This window comes from Neovison vison, chromosome 6, assembly GCF_020171115.1.
Source record: "Neovison vison isolate M4711 chromosome 6, ASM_NN_V1, whole genome shotgun sequence".
Lineage (NCBI taxonomy): Eukaryota > Metazoa > Chordata > Mammalia > Carnivora > Mustelidae > Neogale > Neogale vison.
In genome coordinates, this window is record NC_058096.1 from 95,040,185 (window position 1) to 95,055,047 (window position 14,863).

The window sequence follows — 14,863 nt, forward strand, 5'->3', positions numbered from 1 at the left end:
CACCACTCTATTCCAGATGTACTCTCTACCAACCAGTTTCTTAGTGTGCTGAGAACTTCACCTATGATGTTCTGCCTGAAACACCCTTTACCCAGTTACAACCATGTCTGCTGTATGTCAGCTCAAATATTTCCTGTTACTTTGACTAGATCAAATTCCTTTTAGAAACGCCTCTCCTGGCGTCTTCTTCCTGCCTTGTCTTCAGCGTTTTTGTTCGTAGAGCAGCCAATAGCAAGGTCTTCAGGAAATGCCAAAATTGGGCATCCTGCCCCCAACTTCAAAGCCACGGCTGTTATGCCAGATGGCCAGTCCTCAGCCTATCTGACTACAAAGGAAAATATGTTGTGTTCTTCTTTTACCCTCTTGACTTCACCTTTGTGTCCCACGGAGATCATTGCTTTCAGTGACAGGGCAGAAGAATTTAAGAAACTCAACTGTCAAGTGATTGGTGCTTCGGTGGATTCTCATTTCTGTCACCTGGCATGGATCAACACACCCAAGAAAGAAGGAGGACTGGGACCCATGAACATTCCCTTGGTATCAGACCGCAAGCATACCATTGCTCAGGACTATGGAGTCTTAAAGGCTGATGAAGGCATCTCATTCAGAGGCCTCTTTATCATTGATGATAAAGGCATGCTTAGGCAGATCACTGTAAATGACCTACCTGTTGGCCGCTCTGTGGATGAGACTCTGCGACTGGTTCAGGCCTTCCAGTTTACCAATAAGCATGGGGAAGTGTGCCCAGCGGGCTGGAAGCCTGGCAGTGATACCATCAAGCCTGATGTCCAGAAGAGCAGAGTATTTCTCTAAGCAGAAGTGAGTGCCGGGCCATTTCAGGGCTGGGCTGTAGTGGGTGGCCATGAGAACAAAATCTCTTTTGTACTATTGTTATGCTTAAAACACAAGACTTTAGACTTTGTGCAGATGTGGTATGGGATGGGACAGGCCTTTCCTGCAGGGGTTGGGGAGTCCAGCCTTTCTTCTCTGGAGAGAATGGCCTGAACTGGGTTACAGGGCAGGCCAACTGTGATGTACAGTAGCAGGGCAACACTTTTGATCTTCTGTTGTTTCTATTAAACTTGAACTGAGGGGAAAAAAAAAAAAAAAACGCCTCCTTTGTTGTACTCAACAGTTTGTATGGCATTATTTGGCCAGTGTTTCTCTAACCAGAGTAGGCTGTTGTTACTCCCTTGTATCCACAATGCTCAACAAAGGAATCTCAGGTAGATCTTGGTTACTGCTGGTAAAAAATGTGAACAACTCAAACAGAGCAGTTAAGAGGATATTACAGCTGTCTGGAAAGAACAAAGGAGTTGCTGCACTACAGCAGTAATGTTGGAGGGTGCTTCAACAAGTTCTTAATGATCAAGAGAATTGACACTCTTGATGAAATTATTCCCAATATTCCCAAAACCAATTATGTAAATCTGTACATTAGTCTGTAATAGTCAAGACATTATTTTGCAACATGTTTCTACTGCTATCAGGGTCTACCGCCCAAGTACCTGAGATAGTGACACCACGTTTAGGTTAAACGTAGAAAAAGACACATTACTTGGGACCACTGGAAAATAAGAAAATTGATAATGCTCTAGTACCTCCCTCCCGTTATTCTCTATCTCTCACAATCTGGAGTTTTGCCAAACCATTCTATTTGCTCAGAGGCCACTTTATTTGGAGGAAAGGGTCTATCCACTGAGAACAAAGCAATAGTTAACCACTACTTTTAGAATTACCAGGAAGGAGACTTGAGAAAAGGAGAAGACATTCCAATTATCTTGAGTAAATTATTTTTTGGACAAGGAACACAGCAGCAGATTTAGTGGAAAAGATATCAAGAGTTCTGATTCGAAGATTTTGAGTTTCTAGTGCCTGTAAGGCATCTGGTTCGAGACGTCTAACAGGCAATTAAACACTGGTTTAGTGTGGTACCACGCTCACCCATAGAGCTTTTATGCGAACCAGGGAGTCAGCATCCTCTGAAGCAGAGGGCAGGAGTGACTCAATATGAGCATGTATGTTTGAAAACTGTTCTAAGCACTCAGAACTGCATTAACAAACTGTAAAAATGTTTAAGACTGCCATGAGAATTTTAAGTATTTCACTATATAAAGTCATACACAATACTGTGTTTCACTATTTCCTATACAACACTACATATTTTAATTGGAGGACATCCATAAAAGGAATAAATTTCAGAAATCCTGAAAAAATTCTACCAGCTATAGCTACTTAAATATTACTTACAAAAACTATCAAAGGAAAGCCCAGAATCATGTAAATGGCATATACTTAAATAAAAGAGGTGGAAGCTTAACATACAGGGTATAATGCTTTTTATTCGCCAATAAACTAAAAGTCCATTTCTAGCTGTTTCCTTCGTTTTATTAACAAGCAAAACCCTGTAAGGGGCAGCTTCATTCACCTAGTCTTCAGACTCAGATCCATCTTCATCTTGACTAATCTGGAAATAACGAAGTTCGTAAGTTTCCTTGTCAGATGCAACCACACGAAGCCAATCACGAAGATTGTTCTTCTTAAGGTATTTCTTGGTAAGATATTTCAAATACCTTTAAAATCAAGACATGAATCTCATTAGTAAATACAATTATCTACTATGCAAAGGCTTACTATATAAAAAGCACTTGTATTCATCTTTAATGTTCCCTCCAAAATATTTGTATCCAACATTGTTCAAGGTTGCTGGGGATCTAGTAAGGTAGCCACTCAACCCCAATTACAATCAGTTGATGCCCTACAAACCATATTCTCCCATCTCCCTAATAGAAACATCCTTTATATTGACACTAAAAAGAGCAAAAGCAGCTTCCTCATCAGTTTTATTGCCATAACCAGATTACCTTTTAATATACAATTTCATTCCTTAGATGCATTATGCACTAACATGTCAACATTCCTTTCACTACTATCAACCTCCCTAACTTCATTCCCATGATCAATAAAAGGAAACCTACAACAGGGCTAAATTCATTTACAAGTTCAGGATTATCGACATACTTCCAACTAACGTATGGCTCAGTCATTGTCGGGGACCGCCTCGGCCGGGAAAATCCCCGCCATTACAAGATGGCGCTTGGCTCACTGCCAGCAAAATACGCTCAAGTAAACAACGAACGTTCTGGTGAAGCCCACCTAAAGGAGGACATAGTCATTGGCTGTTTCAAATTTAATCAGCATAGTAAAAGGACTCTCATTGGCTCTCCCCATTGCTTGGCCCCTTATTGGTCACCCTGCTCGCTGATTGGGCATGTAAACGTATGTAAGTGTGTAGACTTGCGGAAATAAAGAGAGAGATGATACATCTGAACTGGGGCTTCTTGTCGTCCTTGCGGGTCGAGGGCGACAAGTCATAAAAGCTTTCAACATGGTCTAATTTCATCACTCCAGCCATTCGCTTCAACTTACACTTTAAATTCTGGACTATCAAGCAGTCCTTGAACTTCCCTGTTCTTAACGCTGTTCCCTTTGCTAGAATACTTCATTCCACAGGCAACACTACTCATCTCAGGTTCTCCACAAATTCCTATGCTCTATCTTTTATCTTCAACACAGCAAATACAGCATTGCATTTTATAATAATAATGTGCATGTCTGTCAAGTCCTTGTGAACATAACCTTTCACCCCCAAATCCCTAGTGAATTCATAATCACAGATAACATGCACTTCTACTTTAGTCCGAGCCAGCATGGGATCACCTATTCTCGCAACAGGCTCAGTCTTCAGCTTCCACCACCAAATCTTTTTCAGCCATAATCATGAATCCTCTAATTTGCATGTCTCACTCCAGCACTTCATTTAGATGAGATTTCCTCAACTACTTTATCTATTATCAACCCTGAAATCCTCTTTATGCATTTACACAGCACTTGTCAACTAGTTAATACCTTATCATTTCTTTCCACTAGAATTGGAGCTCCTTAGTAATAGGTACTTGCCTGGTTGGCTATCCAGTCCTACAAGAGTACTGCCATGTAAGTATTTAGTATTTGTTGAGTAAATTAGACGAACTAAAACCAGCAAAACATTAGACTTTACCTTTGACTGGCTGCCTCTACTAAATAAACCAACAAGACCTTAAAAACTGAGGTATAAGAAAACACTTACATTACTTAATTTGGGACATTACTTTCATGTTACACATCTGACAGGTTTCTTGCAACATCTTCCAAACACCTAACACTGCGGAGCACCTGGGTGGCTCAGAGGGTTAAAACCTCTGCCTTCCACTAGGGTCGTGACCCCAGGGTCCTGGGACTGAGCCAGGATCTCTGCTCAGCAGGGAGCCTGCTTCCCTTCCTTTCTCTGCCTGCCCTTCTGCCTACTTGTAATCTGTCTGTAGAATAAATAAATAAAATCTTTAAAAACAAACAAAAACACCTAACACTGTTTAAGTTTATATATAATTGGGTTTCAGGGACTACTATGCACTGGACAAGAGCCCTATATATAACTTTCCTATATTCCAGCAATAAATTACACTTACTGACAACCAGCCTAAGGAACTGGCCCAGTTACTGAACCCATTTTCCATTCACATGGGCCATTAATAAGTTCAAAACATTTCTGTTTGTATCTCCCTGACCTTATCACCACATCTACTCCTGCCTATGAAGAGAAAATACAAGGATTGTGTATTCTATAAAATATTCACAACTACCATAATTTCACTAAAGTATTACGGGAAACAAATACCAACCTTTTAGAGAACTGTTTCTCAGAAACAACTGTGATTTTATTCTTGAAGCGTTCAATGTGAACAACATTCCCCAGATTTCCAGTTTTTCCATTGACTTTAACCTTCTCCCGTAGAAACTGTTCCTGTTTTAAAATAGAAAACATGCAAAACTAGGGAAGAAAACCCTAGATATTCACTAGGGAAGGTACCCTAGGAATAGAGCTTAGGTTAAAATCAAGTATTACATACTTAAGTCATTAAGAACTCTATTACAATGATAAAAAACAAGCGGAGGAGAGCATTACTTACGAAATTTCCAGAATCAAAAATTCCATCTTCTACTGGATGGGTAAGGTCCAAATTAAATTTCCAGGTTGACTTCTTAGGTTTCTTGTCTTTCTGCTACAGATAGTTAACGTAATTACTACTATTCAATTTATTCACTTTGAATACAAAAACTTAAAAATCTGTAGCAGCCCAAAGATGTACAATGTACTGTGATGTTGTATTTCTATATACACAAAATAGTGCAAGATCTAAAAAACTGCTTCGTATCCATTGGGTATAGCCTTTCCCCCAGCCACACTGTGTGAAAGGGTTCCTTAAGTTTGTTTAAACCAAGTTTTTGTAAAATCCAGTGGGAATTTTCCCCACTTATCACCCAAGTGTCTCCAAAGTGCAAAAAGCTCGAAACATATGGCAAGCCCCTATTAGTTCTCTCATCAGGTAATTCCAAAGAATCCTACACATACAACCACAAAAGACTATTACAAGTCTATTGCTATTACTTTATACTGTTAATTAAAACCGAAACCCACCCAGGGCTGGTTTGGACCTCTAATCAAGCCATTCTGTCCCAATTATCAAGTTAAGTTTTATGGGCTTTCAATTATTTTCTAGACCACTGGCATTCAATTTTACATTATCAGGTACTGTTCACTATAGGCCAGGCCCTACGGGACACAGGGAATATATACTACCTTGCCCAAGCTCAATTATATGCCAGAATAAATTTATTAAATCCTTATTATATCTTTACAATAAAGTCTTATATCCTTATAATATATACATTATATCCTTATAATATAATCTTATATATAATCCTTATAATATGATATCCTCATAATATATATCCTTATAATAAAGTCTAGAAATTAAATCCTTACTTTGTTATATAGGTAAGGGAGAGGGGAACCTTTCCTGTAGAGACTTTTCAATTCAAAAAAATTTTAACATTAGTTTTCTATACCCCAAACTTAGACTAAAACACTTTACTTACACTTAACAAGTAAAATGCTGCTGTGGCTACTATTAATTAGCCTATTACTATTACATTCAGGCAATGTACTGCAAACAGACAGATCAGTAGAGGATACCATCTCCAAATTAGATCCACCCAAAAGTACACCACGTAGTAATGCCAGTTTGCTTTTAGGAAGCCGAGTAATTTGTGCCACCACCACCCCCACATATCCAAAACTTAATTGCTGACATATACCTATTCTTTCAAATGCTCTTTGTACTGGACTGAACATTTTACTGATTCCCTTGTTAATAACATAAACTCTCTGATGCACGCTTATATACACGCGAGTGTCAACTTTTATCTTTTAAAAACTTCCGTCATGAGGTAGTAAAGACACTTCTTCCCCAACTTAGTTCTGAAATTCTCTGAAACTTCTGTGGCCTCGGAGCTCCCTCCGCTCTAGCAAAGCCATCAGACCGATCCGATCACCCAATCTCCTTCCTGGCGCAAACGAATAGGCCAGCATCGGCGTTACCAGAAGCGAGACTGAAAAGCAACGGCCCAATGCTGCCCCATTAGGCCGGTTCATCGCTGTGAACCTCCTTCCCTGCGCTGCGACAACCACTCATCCAAACTTGGGGCCCACCTAGAACTCCACTAGACCGCGTGGCAGTCGCCAAGGGTCTCGAAAAAAGCTACTCAGAATTTTCACATCGTGCTTGTGCTCCTGACCCAGTCTCCATTTCTGCCGTCCCTTCGCCTCAAAAGTGGGCTCCCCAATTCGCCAGATGCAAAAATCATTTACATTGGGGAAACACGCTCCCACCAAAACCCCACTCTCACTCACCGGCGCCATCTTGAAAGGCGGTCTGGCGATCAAAGAGGAAGCTACCGTCGCGCGTCACGTAGTTATACCACGACGTGCTGCGTCACGCGCCGGGAGCGTAGGCTCGCCGCCTTCCGGAAGAGAGCGAGTGGAGGCCAGTAACCCGGGAAACCCGGGCCTGATCGGGGGAGGGTAGGCTTCAGATGCAGTCAGGTTTTCTGGGAGCGCCGGCTAGCGGCCGTAGTAAATTGATTGTTTTCCACCAATGACTACGTTCGTCCGTTGACTACAAAAGACTCCTCAGTTAGCGGAGGTGGCTCCCAGACGAACACGAGCGAGGGATGAAGGAATCATCTTTCACTAATCGCCTAGATCTTCTTTCCAATCAGGGCGAGGCAGTGTCTCAGGTTGCTCTGGGATCTTCTGTCTTACATTGTAATTACAATCCCACAGCGAAAAAGTTACTTCTATATTTGTGTTTTGTCTATGAGTCCTGTTTTCTAATTGACTGTTGAGGGAAATAACTGAGCCAAAATAAACTACGTTCTCGAGGGAAAAAACTCTTAAGAAACAGCAACAGTGTATTGCTCACTTGTTCACTTGTTGAGTTCACTGCTGCACTGCTGCTTCACTTTTATCAGGGGTTTTAGTTTACCCTGTGTAGAAATTAAGATGGAGTTACTCAGAACTTAGGTCAAGCTATGATGCAAGCAGTCAAGGGCATCGCAGCTAAGGACAGATGTCTTCCCAGCCAGCGCAGGCCGACCACACCAAAAACTGATAACCAGCGGAACCAGAGGAGGTCTGCAAAGGTCTAAGACTAATTGAATCCCTTCAAAAAGGGAGGATTTTTGCAGCAAACTGTCAAGATTTTCCAGATGCTGACTCTTTCATCTCTGACCACATCAAAAAGGCAACTGTCCTGAAGACCCTGCCCCAATACTCTCGGGAAAGCACAGAGATCTTCACTGCTTGAACATATTAAGTAGCAAGTGCTGAGAGCAGACCTAGACCGAAAGGAGGCCTTATCTCAACTGCACACTCAGAAAATGACTGCATTTGCTTCATTAACTTCCTACCACTTGTTTTCATCTTGGGCAATTCTCTTGTGATTTAATTTGTGTGATCTGTAAGAAAACAAGTTAAACACTAATAAAATGCCATTGTGTTTGGAATCCAGAACCTTCTGTATAATTATATTAGCCTTGCTTTATGATTGAATAAAGCTGCCATTATGGACAGACACAACTCCTATGTGCACCTTCATAGTGTGCTCATGACATTCTAGGACTCTCAACTTCCAACCAAAACACTTCCTAATTAAAATTCAAGAATGTTTGCTGAGACCGAGCTACTAAAATGCACAAAGGACATGAAGGTGGATGTGGGGTGGTGACAGTTTTGATGACAAAAGGAAAAAGCTTTTGAACTTTGAAGAATTTCAAGTTGACATCACATCAGAAAAATGACATGCTTCTCAATGTTTTACACTTTTTTAAAAAAGATTTTATTTATGTATTTGACAGACAGAGATCACAAGTAGGCAGAGAGGCAGGCAGAGAGAGAGGAGGAAGCAGGCTCCCCCCTGAGCAGAGAGTCCAATGTGGGGCTCCATCCCAGGACCCTGAGATCATGACCTGAGCTAAGGCAGAGGCTTTAACACACTTAGCCACCCAGACGCCCCTGTTTTACACTTTTTTATATGGAGGTGAAACTATCATACTTGGGGTCAGGGGTAGGGATGGGGTGGACTTTTGTTGTTCATTTGGAGACTGACCCTAGAAAGTGACAACTGCATATATCTTTTATGGCAGTCTTTAGTAATAGTGGAAGCTATGCTTTAATGAAGAATATAATATATAGGGTCAAATAGAGGTATTGAATTCCTGGGAGAAATCCATTTCAAGAAGATTTTTTTCATTGCTTACCTCAAGAACCATAATAATTCCACTTATTTCTCAAACATTAAGGTAAAAAAGGCAATTGGCATTTTCTCCTCAAGGGCTACTCAGTCTGCAGAGCAGAAATGATCCTTGCACTATTGGGTATTTTGAAAATAAGCCGTTAACTGTACTATTTTATTTCCATTGTTTTTGGTAGACTTCCATGTTATGACTGAAACAAAACAAAACCAAAAAACCCGTAAAGAACTGTTAAGTCATTTGTATAAAGGAGATATTGAAAACATGTGTTTCAAAATAGCTGGTAATCTCAAAATAAATAGAAACTATAGTGGGAAAAGAAAAGATTTCTCCAAATTAGGGGGAAAACCCTAAAAAGAATATTAACCAGAAATGCAGATGGTAAGATTAAATATTGTATATAACTTAGTGCTTCCCAAATTTTACACATATAGTATGAACACAATGCCTGTCAACAACCCTCTCCCAGATATTTTTATTTTGACAATGGATTCTAAAACATAAGAATTAAATATCTGAAAAGAGTCAATTTAGAATAAGGGGAAGTTGCTTTTCCAGTTATTCATATATAAGATATTGCAATAGATGATAGATATATTTCTAATATTCAGTCATTTGATCAACATGATTCTGGAGCTTGAATAAATAAGATAAAACATAGAGGGACACTATGGCAGATTAGATTCACTGAGAAACCCCTCCATATCCTAGCCACCTTAAAAAACTGGCTAAACCACAGTTTTATAATGTCCACTATATGATTAAGTTGGTGAAAAGCAAAAAATTTTTGGAAGCAGGAATGACAAAGTGTGCTCATATAGGTTTGGAACTAAGATTAGCCCTGCTCAAATAGCATGGAAAAGCCTCAACCTCAAAACGTTGTTTAAAGTGTGCTTGGACTGGTAGCGTTAGGCAGAAGCAAATTCAGATGCTATTTGTAGAGATGCACTTTTGATCCAGGCACAAAGGTATCCCTCCAATAAACTTACAGAAATATGAGCTGACAACTTTTTTAAATCACTAAAAACACAGGAAAACAAACACTATGAATGAAAATCAACCCCCCCAAAACCTATGGAATCAGATCAATATACATTGGAATTGACAAAATATAAAATAAGTGTCTTCAGTATATTTAAAAGCTATAAGTATTTAAAATATGTTAAGGGAGAGAGGAACAATCAAATTGGCTGGACTAAAAGAACGTAAGTTCTAGAAATTAAAAATAGAAAACCTCAGAAAGAGTGGGTGAGTTAAAGAAGAGAGTAGCCACAGCAGGGGAGAAAATTAGTGAATGGGAAATTACTTAGAATGCAACATAAAAAGAATGGGAAATTACTTAGAATGCAACATAAAAAAGCACTACCCATCTCCAGAAAAATAATTCTCAAATAACATTGTAGCAAAAACAGTCCAGTGGAAACAAACCGCACAGCTTTGACAAAGGATGTGCTCAGCCCAACTGTGCAAAACAATGAGGCACTGAGAGAAACTTACCACCACTGAAGAATATTGCTTTTAACTCCTCCAACTTTTAATGTTCTTTGTCAAATACTCATAAATGAAAGTTCAGAGCACCAGGTAGAGGAAATAGAAACTGAAATCACTGCTGTTTGTCCTCCCTTTACTAATTTTATTAGAAAGCATTAAAAACTATGAATAAAAAATTTATGCTTGCTTCACTGAACCTCTTCTCTGTGTACTTAGGAAAAACTTTAGTGATAATTTGTTCTTATTATTTCTAACATTAGAGAAATTTCAGAAGTAAGATTTTGTGTTAGTCCCACAGGAATTCTGAATAATTGATCAAACTTTAAAATAAGAATAAGTATTTAAGGGCTGTTCAGCCAGAGCAGCCCCACCTCGGTTGAACAGCCATTTTGTTGTTTATGCAGTAAAACTTAAATTGACACCCACCCCCCCTGCCAGAACTTACTTAAAAGTAAGTCCGGGAAACCAGTCCCAGGTAACAGCCCAAATACAAGCGTGGGTCAGGTCAGGTCAGGTGGAGCCATTTAATCAGTGGGGGTGCATACTGTCTCCTAGCTACCAAGGTGATAGGCTAGTTTCCATAGTTACTGTGGGGTGGGTTGTAATTCAATTAGCCACCTGTGTGTAGCCAAGCCCAACCACAGGGCCTTTGCTCTATAAAAGTTAGTCTGGAAAGCAGGGAGGGGTCGTCCTCTCTGTAAGGGGCGGCCCCAACCTGTCTGTTTGATGGTCAGTCTGATTCTGGATGCTTGGCGTGAAATAAAACTTTGTTTGACCTTCGCTTTGTATCAGTCTCACTCCTTTGACTATGGACCCATTATTGGGGGACCCAACAAGTATCTTTTTTAATTGCTTAATTTTTGTCATTTTTGTATTGTTATTTTTAGCTTGGTCATTCATCTACTGGTGGTCATTTAAAATTTTATTTTATATTATTATAAACAATACTTTAAGGAACTTCTTAAATTAACAAAATTAGTACCTTAAGCCAAAAGAAATGCTCATGGAAAGAAATACAGAGAGCAAAAAGATAATGCATAAAAATATCTAAAAGCCCACTTGTTTGGAAATAGCTATTTAATGCTTTGGGGGCATGGATGTTTGTGGATATGTATGTATAAATATAAATCATTTAGATTACACAAATAATTACATTCATTTATAAAAATTAGATGGCACTATACATGTTTTCTGAATTAAGAAATTTTTAGAAATAATCACCATACTTAAAATTGTAAAAATTATGAAAATAGTTCAAAGAACGCACACACAATTACACATATAAATACGTAAAAATCTGGATAAAATATATATAAATACATATGTATGTATTCATATTTATTCATATTTTTACCTATTAATAACACTTTGCCCTATTATTTATCATTTGTTTTCCTTTCTCTCCATCTATATCTACATCTATAAATTTTTGTGGGATGGTTTTCTTTTTTTTCTTTAGTGCTTGGCACATAATAGGTGCTTTTGTTTTGATTTGTTTTCAGTGTACCAAAATTCATTGTTTATGCACCACACCCAGTACTCCATGCAATAGGTGCTTTCCATAATACCCACCATGAGGCTCACCCCTCCCCTCCAAAACCCTCTGTTTCTCAGCGTTCACAGTCTCTCATGGTTTGTCTCCCGCTCCATTTTCCCCCAACTCACTTCTCCTCTCCATCTCCCAATGTCCTCTGTGTTATTCCTTATACTCCACAAGTAAGTGAAACCATATATTTTACTCGTATGTTTGACTTATTCACTCAGCATAATCTTCTCTAGTCCCATCCATGCTGATACAAAAATTTCTGATGGAGGCATAATACTCCATTGTATATATGGACTGTATCTTCTTTATCCGTTTGTCTGTTGAAGGGCATCTTCGCTCTTTCCATACTTTGGTGACTGTGGCCATTGCTGCTTTGAAAATTGGGGTACAGGTGGCCCTTCTTTTCACTACATCTGTATTTTTGGGGTAAATACCCAGTAGTGCAATTGCAGGGTCATAGGGTAGCTCTATTTTTAATTTCTTAAGGAATCATACTGTTTTCCAAAGTGGCTGCACCAACTTGCATTCCCATTAGCAGTGTAAGAGGGTTCCCCTTTCCCCACAACCTCTCCAACACTTGTTGTCTACTGTCTTGTTGATTTTGGCCATTCTGACTGGTGTAAGCTGGTATCTTAATGTGGTTTGATTTGAATCTCCCTGATGGCTAGTGATGATGAACATTTTTTCATGTGTCTGTTAGCCATTTGTATGTCTTCTTTGGAGAAGTTTCTGTTCATGTCTTCTGCCATTTTTTGACATGATTATCTATTTTGTGTGTGTTGAATTTGAGGAGTTCTTTATAGATCTTGTATATCAGCCCTTTGTCTGTAATGTCATTTGCAAATATCTTCTCCCATTCTGTGGGTTGCTTCATTGTTTTATTGACTGTTTCCTTTGCTGTGCAAAAACTTTTGATCTTGATGAAGTCCCCAAAGTTCATTTTCGCTTTGGTTTCTTTGCCTTTGGAAACATGCCTTGAAAGAAGTTGCTGTGGCCAGTGTCGAAGAGGTTACTGCCTATGTTCTCCTCTAGAATTTTGATAGATTCCTGCCTCATGTTGAGGTCTTTGATACATTTCAAGTTTATCTTTGTCTATGATGTAAGAGACTGGTCGAGTTCATTCTTCTATACATAGCTGTCCAATTTTCCCAGCACCATTTATTGAAGAGACTGTCTTTTTTCCACAGTATATTTTTTCCTGCCTTGTTGAAGATTATTTGACCATAGCGTTTGTGGGTTTGTTTGTTTGTTTTTTTTAAGATTGTATTTATTTATTTAACAGAGAGAGAGAGAGAGAGAGAGAGAGAGAGAGATATCACAAGTAGGCAGAGAGGCAGGTAGAGAGAGGGGGAAGCAGGCTTCTTGCTGAGCAGAGAGCCTGATGGGGGGCTCGATTCCAGGACCCTGAGATCATGACCTGAGCCAAAGGCAGAAGCTTAACCCACTGAGCCACCCAGGTGCCCCTGGGTTTCTTGATAATCTTTTCGTTTTTTTATTAAAATGTTCTGTTTAGGCTATTTCTACTAAGGTTGACTCTTATAACCATATTTTCCTGAGAAATTATACCATATATCATTTAGTTTTTCAAATTTGAATAGAATTTGTTTTATTTTTATTTCCTCTGAATTATTAGTCATTCCTCCTATTATTTCTCATTTTTTATATTTGTGTTTTCTTCCTCCACTTTAAATAAATTGGCCGGGAGTTTGTTTTGTTAATTTTTCAAAGGACCAGAATTTTATTTTTTAATGTGGTATCTTTCTATTCCCCTCACTAATTTCTGCTTTTATATTTATTATTTCTTCCCTTGTGCTCTCTTTTTGGTTTGTTTGCTGCTATTTTTCTGGTTGTTTGACTTAGGACTTTAATTTAACTTATGTTCATTCTTTCATTTTTATTGATACAGGGGTTAAGTCTACATATTTTTTTTTCCTACTGCTTTATATAGATTCTGATATACAGTGGTTTCACTTACCATTGTATTTCAGGAATTGCTTCTGTTTGTATTACCCTTTTCAGCATAGAATTACATAACAGGTCTTTAAATTTCCAGGTAGAAGAGTTTTCTTATTTTTCAATTTTGCTTTTTTTTTTTTTTTAATTTCACTTGGAATTGGTATCAGAATGCTATTTTAAATATTTCTACCATATAGAAACTATTGCTTTTTGTGTCCTAAATATTCATTCTGAAATTTCCATTTGCCTTTGAAAAGGTATATTCCTTAATAACAGAGTGTTATTGATATGTATGTAAAATCTCCAAAAGATTTATCTCATTGATTGCACAGCAATTAAAATGAACTACAGAGACAACAATTTTAAGTGAAACTCATATGCATAACTGTGATCGAAGAATAACCCAACAAAGTGTTAGGTAGGTGAGTTTCCATTCTCCTAATTAAAATCTGTGCTAGGAATCTGATGGCAACTGAGGTTGCCAAGCTTTTTCCGCCCTCCAAAACACTGGGACACAAGTTGACATGCCCAGAGTGTGGCCCCAAAATTATTTTAACTGGATCCAGAAATAAATCTCAAATTGGATAATGAATTAATGCAACCTTGTAGGTGGGACCCTTTTAGCCCAAACACACCTAGTGGTTGCAACTGATCCTGCTGAATATATCAGGGGAGTGTTAACATACCTCATCTTGTGCTTTGCTTGACTGCACTTCACAGATACTTGTTTGTTGCTTTGTTGTTGTTCTTGTTGTTGTTTACAAATTGAAGGTTGTAGCAACTGAGTCCAGCAAACCCATCGTTTCTTCCAACACCATTTGCTTACTTCGTATCTCTGTGTCACATTTTGGTAATTCTCACAATATTTCGCTTTTTCATTATTACCATATTTGAATTGCTGAAATCACATTAAACTTTAATGGTTTGGGGATTGCTTTTTATGGATGAACAAGGAAAGCAGGTTTCTTGAGATGGAATTTACTCCTAGTGAAGATGCTGTAACGATTACTGAAATGACGATAAAGGATTTAGAATATAAAAGTTGACACAGTAGCAGCAGTGTCTGAGGTTTGAGAGGATTGACTCCAATTTTGAAAGAAGTTCTACTATGGGTAAAATGCTATCAAACAGCATTGCATGCCTCAGAGAAATGGTTTATGAAAGGAATAATTAATG

The 14,863-nt window shown here is 38.6% G+C and overlaps 2 protein-coding genes across 3 annotated transcripts; one reads left to right on the plus strand and one right to left on the minus strand.

The window, feature by feature from the left end:
* Nucleotides 1-214: 214 nt before the first annotated feature.
* LOC122908691 (peroxiredoxin-1-like) lies at nt 215-1,091 on the plus strand. The gene has a single exon (XM_044251778.1). The coding sequence runs from the start codon at nt 295-297 to the stop codon at nt 811-813; it is 519 nt and encodes a 172-aa protein (XP_044107713.1). The 5' UTR covers nt 215-294; the 3' UTR covers nt 814-1,091.
* Nucleotides 1,092-2,322: 1,231 nt separating this feature from the next.
* On the minus strand, nt 2,323-6,877 carry RPL22L1 (ribosomal protein L22 like 1). 2 transcript variants are annotated; one of them, XM_044251779.1, is made up of 4 exons: nt 6,794-6,877; nt 5,010-5,102; nt 4,722-4,843; nt 2,323-2,573 (listed from the first exon to the last, which is right to left on the minus strand). In XM_044251779.1, exons 1-4 carry the CDS (start codon nt 6,800-6,802, stop codon nt 2,429-2,431), a joined length of 369 nt encoding a protein of 122 aa, XP_044107714.1. In that variant the 5' UTR covers nt 6,803-6,877; the 3' UTR covers nt 2,323-2,428. The 2 variants fall into 2 exon arrangements, with proteins under 2 accessions (XP_044107714.1, XP_044107715.1); XM_044251780.1 differs by having other exon boundaries at nt 5,010-5,099; nt 6,794-6,836.
* Between the last annotated feature and the right edge of the window lie 7,986 nt (nt 6,878-14,863).